This window comes from Peromyscus californicus, unplaced genomic scaffold, assembly GCF_007827085.1.
Source record: "Peromyscus californicus insignis strain IS unplaced genomic scaffold, ASM782708v3 Scaffold_5__1_contigs__length_169319896, whole genome shotgun sequence".
NCBI classification, from domain to species: Eukaryota; Metazoa; Chordata; class Mammalia; order Rodentia; family Cricetidae; genus Peromyscus; species Peromyscus californicus.
Genome location: NW_026294573.1, coordinates 151,408,759 through 151,422,754, shown reverse-complemented (window position 1 = coordinate 151,422,754; position 13,996 = coordinate 151,408,759). Strand labels below are relative to the sequence as shown.

Below are 13,996 nucleotides of genomic sequence, written 5' to 3'. Positions count from 1 at the left end.
TACTTCCAAAGCCGAAAGGCACTGAGCTATGAAGTTCTGCCTTATCCTCCATGTTCTTGCCAACTGACTACCACTCCTTCAGGAATCTCACGAACTTTTTACAGGGAAACACTACCATAAACAGAAAATGCTTTCAAGAGTTCCTTGAATCTTCAAACATGGGTTTTTATGCAACAGAAATAAACTTATTTCTCACTGGCAAAAATGTATTGGTTGTAGTATTTTGATTTTAATTAATAAGGATGTGTTTGAGCTAGTTATGACTATAATGCCTTAAGATTCACAGCCTGGATCTGCAATTCCTTTTGTTTCTAATCCAACCTAATACATGCACATCAAGACACAACCTAGTTCTTTTTTCCTTTCCTCAAGAAAGGGTCTCACTATATAGTCCTGGCTAACCTGAAACTTGCTATATAGACCAGGCTTGCTTAGAATTCAGAGTCCACCACTGCCTTACTAGTGGTAGGATTAAAGGCAAAAGTTATACCCAGCTATTCATTTTTTTAATATATGTATATGTAAGGTAAGTGCAGACAGGAAGAACAAAAATAAAGCCACCCCAAAAGGCTCATCTGACAATAATGGAATATCATCAAAACCTTAGGTAAAACTGGCCTGATTCTTTTGGAATTTACAGGTATCACACATCTATTACCGTATTTGATATAACAACAACCCTGCTGGAAAAACTTCAGTTGTTTTATAAACAAATGACTCTCTTAAAAAATGATTTTAAAAAAATCCTTTAAAAAATGATTTGCTCAAGATTGCATATCCATGCAGCACAGAGAAAAGAGTTAAGCCTAAGGTTCTCTATACTCTTTATTGTCTCATGGCCATAACATATTCTATTTCTAGAAGAGGCAAAATCAGGAAAGGGGCCAGAATTATACAAGGAAATATTTAATAAGAATGTAACCTGACAGAAAATTGTATGATGATAATCCTTTTAAGTCAAACATTTGTGAGAATAAAATAGGAATTTCCTTACAGCTGTTTCATCTTTTGCTGACCACAGTAGTTCTTTCTTGAGGTCAACGTTCTTTCCTGTTTCATCTTCTTGCTAAAAATAGAAAACACTGTTCTTAGGAGTTATGAATAATCTTTTAAAAAACCTTAAAGACAATCATGCTGTGTCCCCGGAAGTACATAAGTTATATACTTAGAGAATATCCAACAAAATGTGAACACAACATAAAGTTATAAAATCACAGCCAGACAATTGCATTAACAGTTGATCTATGTTGCTAAAACAAGATTTTATAGAGAGGGCGCTATTTCTGGCTGGGTGGCAGAACATCAATAACTGCTGGTTCACCTTCCTTTATATGCATTTACACAGGTGAATTCTCACACCGGTTTAAGAAAATCAAATGAAGAATAATCTCATACTGAGTAAGGCTGGTTAACTGCACCATTCCTAGATTTGATGCTATATGGTATCAAGCTGTCCAGGGAATTAAGAAAATCAATTGGAGGGCACATGGATCCTCTCTGTACTACTTCTTTCATAGAAAGAGAATCAGCAATTACCTAAAATAAAAAGGTTTTTTGTTTGTTTGTTTGTTTGTTTGGAGTCAGAGTACAGCCCTGGCTGGCTAGCAACTTACTATGTAGACCCGGCTACCCTTAAACTCACAGAGCTCTGCTTGCCTCTGAGTGTTGGAAAAATAAAATGTCTTTAATACCATATAATGAAAACCAAAACTTCTTTGAAAAGATTCTTACTAAAAACAAGTTAGTACTAGAATATAGTGATCTATTTAATAGATCCTAATTGTTATTTACTCTCTCTTAACTCTTACATTGTATTTTTTCATTTATAATGTCATTGTTATGTCCAAAGGGAACCCCCAACACCACCCTCTACTCTGACCAAGGCAGTGATATCTCAAGATGAAAATCTAGGCTCAGCTGAGGCTGGACTATAGTATTTGTAGGCAGTACTCCTCAGGAGCCTGTGAAACAGATTTCTTTCTGCCACTTCTCATACCTCTTGCTCCTGGAGTCAGGCAAATGGGCATCTGGTGACATACCAAAGCCCTTGCTAACCCTCAGGTTCCTCTGGCCTCTATTAACTTATACCTGTTATACATAAAAAAGGCCCTACATTAGCCTCCTGGCTTTTCACATCTTCCCCTCTACCCTAAATGCCTATGTGATTCCAGTTTACAGGCTTCCCAGTTTCTCTCTGTTTCAGAAGGATATCCTTGTCTGCTAGGCTTCACTCTGCCCCAGAGAGGGAACCATGGCTACTCTGAACTCCCACAAATGCCTTTGGTTACTCTCTCTCTCATATCTACAATAAGAATCTTTCCCCATCACAGAGGGGTCAGGTCAGTGGTTTCACTACCCCCTTGCTTATATGAATTTGTCGTAAGTTTAAAAAAAGTAAAATAAGAATAAAAGAATTATGCTATAAAATCATATACCACAGTAAAATAATTATATTGCCTGCTATCATTATCACAAAACCCTTAAATATTAAATGAAAGGCTTTTGCTGCTTTACAAAACACTATTTTAGTGGTGTCCATGGGTACATGGTGCTCAACTCTTGTCTTTTTCTATCTGGATTCTAATGATGTAAGTGACAGGAAGTCTGAACGAATGTGTAACAAAGTAGGTACTGAGGACTATGAAGTAAAGACAAAGAACAAAGCCTTCTGTGACTCAAAATACAACCATTTTTCTGTAGGTCCGTGTCCTTCACTGTGTGCAGTGGGTCAATCTGGAATGGAACTGAAGGTAAAGAAGCAAAGGCTGTATAAAATCTGGACTGTGATCTCAGCAGCACTCAGGATGTGAAGGCAGGACTTGAGGACCATCCTTGGCTGTCCATCTCACTTGAGATCCGCCTGGGGTACACGAGCTCTCGTCTCATAAACTGTTACTTACAGTTATTCTGTTGCTCTCTGGCACTGTGTCACCACTAAGGTGACTACTCCTTCCTACGTCCATCCTTGGCTTCTTCCTGATGCCGACATCTGCCTCTTGCTTTTCAACTTTCACTTGAACTTTCAGCTCTGGCTCTGCACTCTTGAGTAACTCTTCCAATACTTCATCTTCTATGGCCACATCGACTTCTTTTCTTTTTCTTGGTCTAAGATTTTCCATGGAAAATGACTTGTTGGCAGGACTCTTCCCACTGGGTTTGATGTCTGTATCACCCACAAATGAAGTATCTGCTTCCCTGTCCACAGGCTCACTCTGAGATGGATGCTCCTTGCTTTTCCATAGTGAGGGTGCAGCAGGTTGTGTTTGTTCTAAAAGAGAACAAGACAGTTCCATCCTTGATGACTTGGATGAGGACATTTCTGGATTTTCTTCATCCCTTTCCCTTAGGTTTAAAACAAAACAAAACAAAACAAAATCAGAGAGAGGAATTTTGTTTAATTTCTCAGTATTTACTACTCATTCAGTCTACTCCTCACTATCAACAGTATTACCGGAAACCAAACCTTTAGAATGGTATATGCTTCATAATCTTTCTACCATATTGACAGTATTGATGGATCCTGCGGTTAAAGCATATGGAGAGCCCTGTCCTCTCTGCTAATGTAGAATCAGCCGATAAATCAATGTGAAGGGAAAGAGAAATATATGAAAACATACAGGACCCACCAGCAGAAGGCAGCAGCTTATTTAGCAGTGTAGGGAATTCATAGGCAATTAAAATTATATCTGGGACTGTAACCTGATGAGTTAATGAGAGCTGGTGTCAAAAAATTAAGCCAAACAGGCTAAATCCAGAAGATACCACCAACTGAATACTATGTGTCATGTCACTAACAGTACTCTATACAACAGCATATCGCTCTCTCAGGAAGCACTAAATACTTTTGTTCATGAAAATGTTACAACAGTCCAGAGGACTCACACTTGGTACTCTGCTTTCTAGGTTGCCAAGATCTAAGTGCAGAGCTGGCTGCAAACATATGGTAAGAGAAAGATACAGATCTGAGGAAGCAGAGAGGAAATAATTAAGGATTACAATAAAGTAAATTACTCTTTTGACCTTGCAAGATAGGCTATTATAAAAAAATACAAGAAAGATGATTCTGGAACTTAGGTTTGGCTAATCTTTCCTAAAGAAGGCAGCACCCAAAAACAAAAGCCTAAGTAGAAGGAAGATGAAGGAAAACGAAGTGCAGTCTATATAATGGGCCTAGTGAAGGAGAATAGGACAAAACTGAGATGCAATGAGCTCAGAAATCAAACCACTGGGCCAGCGAGATGGCTCAGCTCATGAGGGCCACTAATCCTGACAGTCTGCAGCCGGTCCAAGGGTGCAAAGAGAACTGACTCCTACATGTTGTCTTCTGACCTTCATAGAGTTCTATCACACACACACACACACACACACACACACACACACACACACACACGAGAGAGAGAGAGAGAGAGAGAGAGAGAGAGAGAGAGAGAGAGAGAGAGAAATATAATCTTTAAAAACAGAAATACAAGCTTTCCAGCTAAAGAAAATACTACTCTACAATCATCTATCTGATCATTTCTTTCAGAGACAGCTGAAGAATTATTGACAACATACCTTTTTTTGGTACGTGGCTGGAAGTAGTTTTTGATGGAGTTCTGCTGCTTCTGAGAAGTCCAGTCTTTATTTTTATTAGCAGCAGGGCAGCTCACCGGTGAAAGCTGATAGTCTAGGGTCTTTTCCCTACCCAGGGTGTTTGATGCTACATTGTTGGTTTTGGAGCTTGATTTGGGGGCCTCCTGTATACTGTAAGTTTCCTGTGAAGGCTTTCTAAAGTTTTGTTCCACTCCAGAGATTGTTATTTCTTTTGGTCTTTCACTCAAAGACATACTACGGGAAAAGGAAGGAAAGGCAAACAATTAGCCATTTTTATTTAAAAATAAAGTTCTCTAAATTTTCTGATAAATACAACTTCAGAAGAGTAGATGATAATTCAATTAACATATCTTCCCATTCCCAGAAAGCAGCACGTCCACCACCTAAGGCCTGAAGGGTGACATGGTACCCCCTCCTGGCAGCACACACCTCCAGGCACGTGCTCCTAGAAATAACTGCCCAGCACACTTACGACCTTAACCTAGTAGCCTACTGGAGACTAAACTAGGTGCTAGTTTATATCATTTTTATTTTAAAATTGTTTTCATGTAAGGTTGTTATAATAAAATATAGAAAACCAGGGAAACTCCTATTATTCCAGTATCACACATAATGGTACATTTAAATCAGCCTGGCCAGACTGACATGAGTCTATCTAAGCAGATGGTAGTTTCTGCTATACAACTCCAGACTACTAGAAAAACATTTTAAAGACATGTATTGTTTTATAAAATATGATTGAACACCAAATAAAGCTGCCTTTCAAGCAACTACTAAAAATTAGATGTTTCTTTTACAAGTTCTGCCCAGTAAAAGTTAAACACAATCTAATATAGTGTTATTAACTATCTTAATAGGAACATGCTTTTGTGTAATATTGAAAATAAGACTTTGAGAACTATCATACAATACAAAACAGTAACCCTTTCGGTTAAGCAACAAAACAAAAAGAAACAAGAGTTCTTCAAATAAGAGAAATCACTGAAGAAGTACCCATACGGATGAATATTAACTATTTGGATATCCAGGCTCACCTAATACATTACCTCCCAAATTATGTAACAGGGCAAGAGAGAGCAGAAGTTCCTCCATCTTGTATTCTTGCTGAGGCCGTTTTGTGTTTAACTAGAATTTGATCTCCCTAATGAAGAATTTCATGGCAAATTGCTCAACTCAATTCTAGGACCTGAGGCCAAGATGACCTAGACAGTTTATCTTAGTTTGTTAAACTGCTTGCTTGTAGAAACCTCCCCCTGCAGGTGCCTGAGCAAGATACAAGGATGTGGTTTTTCCCTTTAAAAGCCCCTTGGTCTAAATGCTCAGGGCTACACTTAGGTTGGAATACTTAATACTTTCCAGCTGCCTGGAAAAGACTTTCAATTGACTATAAGCTGTATCTGAATGGTGATCTCTGGTGGGCTCTCTATAATAATCATACAAACTAACATATTTATAATAATATCTCCATATTCATGAGGGATACATTCCAAGATCATTAGAGACTTGAGGACTGAAACCAATGATAGAGTCAAATTCTATAAATACATTTTTCTATGTATACATGCCATTAGTTTATAAATTAGGCATAAATTAGAGATTAATAGTAGTAACTAATAAAACAATAATTATGGAGACTGGAGAGATGGCTCAGTAGTTAAGAGCATTGGCTGCTCTTCTAGAGGACCTGGTTTCAATTCCTAGCACCCACATGGCAGCTCACAACTGTCTGTAACTCCAATTCCAGTGGCTCTGACACCCTCGCACATATATACATGTAGGCAAAAATGTCAATGCACATACAACACACTATAATAAAAGTTACATGATTGTGGTGTCTCCCAAAATATCTTACTGCACTATGCCCACCCTTCTTACGATACAACACAAATTAAGCACTATGTGGTTAAGATGAAGAGAGCTGAATGGTTTCGGCATTGTGATATAGGCTCAGACGACTATGTAAAAATTATATGAACGTAAGCACTGAAACACTAAGACACTCAATCCGATAACCACAAGAGCTAGTGGTGACAGCAGGTGCGTAGCATATCCAGTATAGACTAGCTGGACAAAGGAACAGTGCACATCTACGTAAGATAACATGGCACCAGATGTTTACATTACAGTTATGAAGTAGCAATGAAAATAATTTTATGGTCGGGGGTCACCACATACGAGGAACTGTATCAAAGGGCCGCAGCATTAGCAATGCTGAGAACCTCTGTGCTAAGAGACTTTATCATGCTACTCAGAAGCGTAAGTTAAAACTTAGGAATTTCTAATTTCAGTGATTCCCTTCAATATTTTTAGACAATGGTTTACTAAGGGTAATTAAAATACATGTAAGTAGGGGCTACTATATTTCAAATTTATTTCATCAATCACAAATTCTTTCTCTTTTTCAAATACATTTGAAGGAATAGTAAAAATTACCCTAAAGCAGTGAGTACAGTTTGCAGACTAAATCAGATCTGCCACACCACCATACTCACTCAGTCATATGCTGTCTATAGCGACTTTTATTCCACAACAGCAGAGTTACGTAATTATAACAGTCCAACAGTTCACAGTTCCATTAAGATTTCCCAGCTGAAAGAACTCCAGGCAGCTAAGGAATGTTGAGAGTGGGAGAAAGTCTTCCCCAGGGAAGAGCACGGCAATGGTTGACCAACACCAAATGGTCAGCCCTGAAAACGTACATACAAGTAACATCATGCAGACTAAGCAGGTTGTTATTTATGTATTCAGGAGCGCGCACACACACACACACACACACACACACACACATACACACACACTAACAACAATTAAAGGGAATAGAGGCTATGAATTTGAAAGAGGGAGTACAGGGAAGGTTTAGAGGGAGGAAAGGGAAGAGAGAAATTGATGTAATTATAATCTAAAAAAAAAAAAAACTATTAAAAAATTTGCTGACCCCTGTAAGGTATCATTTTCTCTGGCATTCTCTTCTCCCATACTTTATCTCCAAAATGATGACTTAAAAGGGAGCAAATTTTTCCTAAATATGCTATTAATTGATAAAATAACAACAACAACATGACAACAAAGGTATTCTACCATGTATCTGCTGGCTCTGATTCTGTGTCGGCTACATATGCTGTCATATTCACCGGAGCACTTGGCATTATTTTTCCATTGACTGACAGACCTTGGGAAAGGCTTGGTCCTGGAGTTGTTGTTTTTAATTCTGTACATTATGCAAGTGGAAAGAAAAAAAAGTCACAATCATTACATATTACATGGAAACAATTACAATCCTCAAGCTGTTTTGGGGGCAAAATCAACTGATATATGGACAGCAATAGGAAAACAGAGAAGCCAGTAGGCCTGTGTCACTGTTGGCTCTTATCCTGCTCATCCGGCGTACTCACTTCTTTCCTCCTAGTGGTTAACACGATCATAGGTATATAAACAACCACTGATACACACTTACTAATTAAAAAGCAAACTCATGACTATGAGGAGAAAAAGAGAAGGGGAAGGAAGGAGACTCCAGCACTGCTGGCATGAAACCATTTAAATGAGAGCCAAACCAAGTCTACCTCGAGGATGTGCAGAGGGTGGAGGGACTACTTAGAGTGCACACTTTGATTCTCCTCCACGGCCTGCTTTCTGTATGAAATCATGCACTAGAAAAAGCCTCAGGTGCCGCTCAAAAGCCAAATTCAGGATCAGTTTGGCCCTGATAGTTTTAAAATTTCCAGTTTTCTCAGCTTTGACATCTGCCCCCCTCCCCTTGGAGACAGGGTCTCCTAAAGCCCATGCTGGCCTTGAACTCAGTATGTAGCTAAAGCTAGCTTTGAATTCCTGTTCCTCTGGCCTCTGCCTTTGGAATGCTACAATTTCAGCACCTTATTTGGTGGCTTCTTAAAAAATCTTATGATGAGCTTTAATTTTAATAAGCTTTAGATTTATAGAAAAGCTGAGCCATTAGTTCAGAGGTTTCTCACATATCCAGTATCTCTTATTATTAACATGTTATATTTATATAATACACGTTTCGCAGGGGTTACATATCAGATATTTATATTATGATTCATAACAGTAGTAAAATTGCAGTTATTAGGTAGCAATGAAAATAACTTTATGGGTCATCACAACATGGGGAACTGTATTAAAGGGTCACAGCATAATACAACTGCTAAAAGGAATGAACCAACACCAATAATACTTAATACCATTACTAAATAAAGCTTCTGGTTATTTATGTTTAGTTTTTATTTACTCTTCTTTTTCTAATGCAGGATACTTGTCCTATTTACTTGCCGGCTTTTATACCGTCTATTTGTTTAGTCCTTGTCTCTGAGGGTGGAGCCCAGCCCCTGGCATATGCAGGCAGGCACTCAACCTGCGAGCCACAGTGCCAGCTCTACCTCTTGCTTTCCCAATCCAGAGAGCCAATGGCTCTGAGGCCTTTCCACACACAAACAGCGGTGAAAAGGCTTGTTGGTTCACACTGCCCAGATGACTCTGTGAACTAGTAACCTAACTCAGTTAGACAAATATTTATACCTACAAATCATTTGCTGCTGTCAGGGGGTACAAAGTGGATATGAGCTAATAACCATGCTCTGGGTTAAAAGAGGCATGCAAGCAATTAGTTAACCGCATAAACTCTGTAGTTGGAGAAAAATAAAAGTCACTGGAGCAATTATTTTCTATTGTATGAAAGTCGTAAGAGAAGAAAACAACTTGGAAAAACTCCATGAGAGGTAAACAGGTGTGAAACGAGTATGAGTTGATGGGCAGCCCTGGCATTACAGGAGCTAAATGTGACAAGTTATGAAGTGTAGAGCTAAAAAATGAAAAAGGCTTTTAAGTATTTTGTAGAGGCATCAGGAAGTTGTAAGAACTGAAGGAGAGGGGCTGCAGGTAACTATCAAGGAGCCAGCCTTAGTCTAGACAAAGGTTCCGTTCACAAGGAGTGCTGAATACAAGTTTCCAGAAGAAAAGGACAGTGATACGATTAGGGCAGTGAAGCATGGACCATACTGATGAGTCTGGCAGGAGAACCATTACCAGGAACCACTGCAGCCCTCAAAAGAGAAGTGGCTTCAGACAGGAAGGAGCAGAGCCACAGCAGGAGCATGGCTGAGGTTGAGTCTGATCTGAGCAGTGAGACACGGAGAGGAGAGTCAAGGTTGACTGAAGCTTGCAGTCCGAGTCTCCTCATACACTGGGCCCTCGAGCCCAGTTCTTTCCCAGACATTCAAATCCTGTGGCTCCTGAGGTCAGTATAAAAATGCAAGCTTACAACCAATCAAAACACCCAGTGCCTCGGCCACTTCCCAGAATATTGTGAACTAAAGAATTCAAATTTACAGTAAAAACTGTTTCTGCAGTGTACATATAGTTGAGCATCTGTGTTCCAAGCAGAAACAGAAGACAGATGCTACAAACAGGGACTAGGATATGAGAGGCTACTGACTTAAATGCAGCTCTGTTTTCATGTTCATTGTTTATGTCTTATATTATTGATAAATTTGGTCCCCATCCCCAAAATAACAACAAAACAAACAGCACGTGCTATTTCTAAAAAGTTGGACAGATTTTTTTTAAATTTTATTTTTTATTTTATGTGCACTGGTGTTTGGCCTGCATGTGTGTCTGCGTGAGAGTGTTGGATGCCCTGGAACTGGAGTTACAGACAGTTGTGAGCTGCCATGTGGGTGCTGGAAATTGAACCTGGATGCTCTGGAAGAGCAGCAAGTATTCTTAACCACTGAGCCATCTCTCCAGCTTCTAGATTTCTAACAGATAGGATGGGATAGTCTCACCAAAAATGTGGTGATATTTAAGTATCTCTATCAGTTTTCTTGTTAGAAGAATGAAGAGTTAATTTCTAGCTTCTTCTTCTTCTTTTTTTTTTTTTTGGTTTTTCAAGACAGGGTTTCTCTGTGTAGCTTTGCGCCTTTCCTGGAACTCACTTGGTAGCCCAGGCTGGCTTCGAACTCACAGAGATCGCCTGTCTCTGCCTCCCGAATGCTGGGATTAAAGGCGTGCACCGCCACCACCGCCCAGCTAATTTCTAGCTTCTAATCTAAGGGTAAACTCTGAGAATTTTAGTCATAAACTTTGGGAAAATATGAATCAGAACAGAACTCCAGTAAAAGAAGTTAGGTGACATATTTAAAACTTCCCAAGCACTTCAAACTGTATGTTTGTGACACTTCCTTAGTGGGAGAGGAAACAAACATACTTCACTCACGCATCTGAAACCAAGCAGTGCAATGTCCCAACAGCTGTGACCTAAGAATCAGTCTGAATGGATCGTCTGGTTTGTGAACTCGGGTTCACGTGCTAACTTCTCTACACATTAGTTCCCTCACCTATACAATGCATAAAACATCTTATATTAAAACAGGCTTTTGTTTCAAATTAAATGTAATGATGCATGTAAAATTCTTACTTTAGCTTCTATTATTGCAACAGGCAACAGTAATTCATTACTAATCAGTATTATTGATAGTCTATACACCTAATTGATTCCTGGTCTTTAAGTCCTTGGTGGCTCACTCCTTCCAAACTCTAATTTAAAATTTCTATCCATTTAAACTGAGGTTGCAAAACACATTAAATTATAGCACCCAATTTCACGGGTATTGTTTAGTAGGCTACATTGTAAAGGAAGCCACAAGTGTAAGTGAGGAATATGAAAGTCCAATAACTGCTCACGAAAGGAGGCAAAGAAAAGCTATCAGGAAAAATAAATGCAAAGCTGTCTAAAGCACCCTGTCCCCAGGGACACATCTAAGCAAGCCCTGCACCTGAGGCTCAAGGGGCATCGCAGAAGAGAAGGACTGCTGTAGAGCCAGATGGTCAAGGAGTCTGCTGTGAGACTGCATCTCCTAGTGACAGAGGAAGCTGCACCTGTAAAGTCTCACCAACATGACTGCCTACACATGAGCTGAATAAGGGCAACAAGAGGCAAGCTGCTGTGGTCAGGAGGAGGCCCATGAGGCCTCAATCCTACACAAAGAACTACAGGCAACCAAGGAATGCTGAGAGTGAGAGAAACAGTCTTCCCTATGGAAAAACACACAATTGGTTATCCAGTACCAAGTGGTCAGCCCTGAAACCATTCAAGTAACATTACTAGACTGAACAGGTTATATTTAGAAATATGTATGCATGTACATATACATATATGCATGTAACAATTCATGAAAAAAGAGGCCATTAATTTGAAAGACTGCAGAGAAGAGTATATGGGAGGGTTTAGAGGGAGAAAAGGGAAGACAAAAATGATGTAACTATATTATAATGTCAAAAATAAAAGCAAAAACTCTTTAAAGACAGAAATAATAATTATAGATGAATCAACTTATTTCCAAAACAAGTATGGGACCATACAGTAATCCCTAGGTGTCCAGTATTCCAAGACACTGTTCCTCACAATGGATACTAAAAATACAAGGTGCTCAAGTCCCTTCTGTTAAAAGTGGCACAGTATCGATGTATCAGATCCTGACTACTTACACTGAAAATGCTAAGTCAATTAATGTCCTGTTTGTTGGAGACTAATGTCAGGAAAAAGAAACTGATACATACAGACATAAAACTTTCTGGGTTTTTTTTTTATTTTTTTAAATTTTTTAAAACTGAGGTCTTGCTATATAGTCTAGCCTAGCCTGGAATTCATATGTGCCCCATGTTGGCCTTGAATTTATGATTCCCTGCCTCCATTCTAAGTATCTTTAACTGAATAATTTTGACTGGATCGGTAATTTGGTGGAACTTGTGGACACCAAAGGAATACCAGCGGCCCTCTCTGAGTGGCTCCACAATAGTTTTCTACTTAAGTCTGCACTTCCACTCTGAACCCCTAAAATCTATTTGCTACACAAGAGCCATCTGATCCTTTTGCCTGGAATTCTATGTCAGATCCCCACATCACCGCCTTGCATAAGCAGGTCAGGCTACAGGAGACTCGAATGCCATGTTCTCAGTGAACCCTTCTCTGAAGACAGGTCAGGCCAGCACACTTCCAGGTAGAGTCACACAGCCTGGTCAGCTCTGTACTTAGCTGTCCTGAACTGCAGTGTGTACTGTGCTTGTTCACAGTCTGAATCCGATCCTGCTCACTTTACTCACTAATGAGCAGCACCCAGTATTAGGCAGAACTATGTATTAAATGAGTAAATGAGTGAATGTATAAATAGATGAGTTCTAAAAGAAGGTATGGCCACATCTCACAAGTACAACAGTAAAGTACACATATAAATAAATATATACATACATACATTTTCTAAACCATCAATAAAATGTCTTATTTACCTGTACAAGGCTGGCCCTGAGGATTACAGTAATTCTCTGTAGTCATAAAAATAACAGCCAATCCAATTTCTGCTTCAGGAATAGGTCTAAGACCATGCCTACGAGAATAAAATAGTTTAAATATAGTAATACACTAAAACTAACAACTTTCATTAACATAATATTAAGCCTGACAAATCTATTTTTCTTCCCAAAAAGACACTATGGTATGGACGGAACTTGAAATGTGGAAAGTATTTTTAAATTCCTCACTAGAGCAATATTGTAGACAAGCCATCACTTTCCAGCAACCCAGTTAACATCATCAATAAGATCAGGGGCTACAGCAAAGGAGGAAGTCTTCCTAGTTCTACGCTGTTAGGATAATTTTCAGAATGAGCAAATAGTACTATTTAGAGACAACCAGACCTTCATATACAAATCTATGATTACACTGATCCCCAGCAGAAAAGACAGCAAGGAGGTGGGGAACTTCAACTCACCGTCCGTCTTTCAGGCATCTTTGTGGGGAACTGAGATGACAGAGTTTTGCTATGCTGCAACTGACTAGTCTCAAACTCGTCAACTCACGTGATCCTCCTACCTCAGCACTGACGGTACCGGGATTGTAGGTTGGCTCAAAGTACTTCATTCAAGAGTCATATGGGGACTCTGTTTGCTCTATTCTACAATATGGATGATTTTATAAAACAGAATACTTAGTATAATTTTTAAAAACATTATATAGAAACTGTTACTTAAATTTTAAGCTACAAAGCACCTTTTAGTTCATTGAAGAGTTGTTTTAAATGGTTGTGGTAGTCTGAATTATATGACATGTTTTATGTGTTCTGAATTTAGAGTTCTATTGCATGTATAATTGTAACAATAAATGTACTAAAAATAAGACTTTAGGGCTAGAAGAGATGTATGAAAAGTCAAGACTGTCTTTCCCAGTCTATATCCTCTACCCTCTGCTGTGGAATGTTCTGTATGGCAAATGTGTTGCTAATTGGTTAATAGATAGAACACTGATTGGCCATTGGCTAGGGAGGAAGTGTGGGTGGGACAGGGAGGAGAATAGGGCTGGGAAGTGGAAGGCTGAGTCAGAGAGACGCTGCCAGCC

General features: G+C 39.1%; 1 protein-coding gene across 2 annotated transcripts in view; it reads right to left on the bottom strand.

The window, feature by feature from the left end:
* Window positions 1-13,996, bottom strand: part of Nbn (nibrin) — a 36,864-nt gene that overhangs the window by 7,857 nt on the left and 15,011 nt on the right. For both annotated transcript variants that reach the window (XM_052718486.1, XM_052718487.1), the window contains exons 8-12: window positions 12,892-12,989; window positions 7,672-7,801; window positions 4,555-4,827; window positions 2,901-3,342; window positions 995-1,066 (exon numbers count right to left, since the gene is read on the bottom strand). In XM_052718486.1, coding sequence (XP_052574446.1) covers window positions 995-1,066; window positions 2,901-3,342; window positions 4,555-4,827; window positions 7,672-7,801; window positions 12,892-12,989 — 1,015 coding nt within the window. The remainder of the gene's footprint in view (window positions 1-994; window positions 1,067-2,900; window positions 3,343-4,554; window positions 4,828-7,671; window positions 7,802-12,891; window positions 12,990-13,996) is intronic.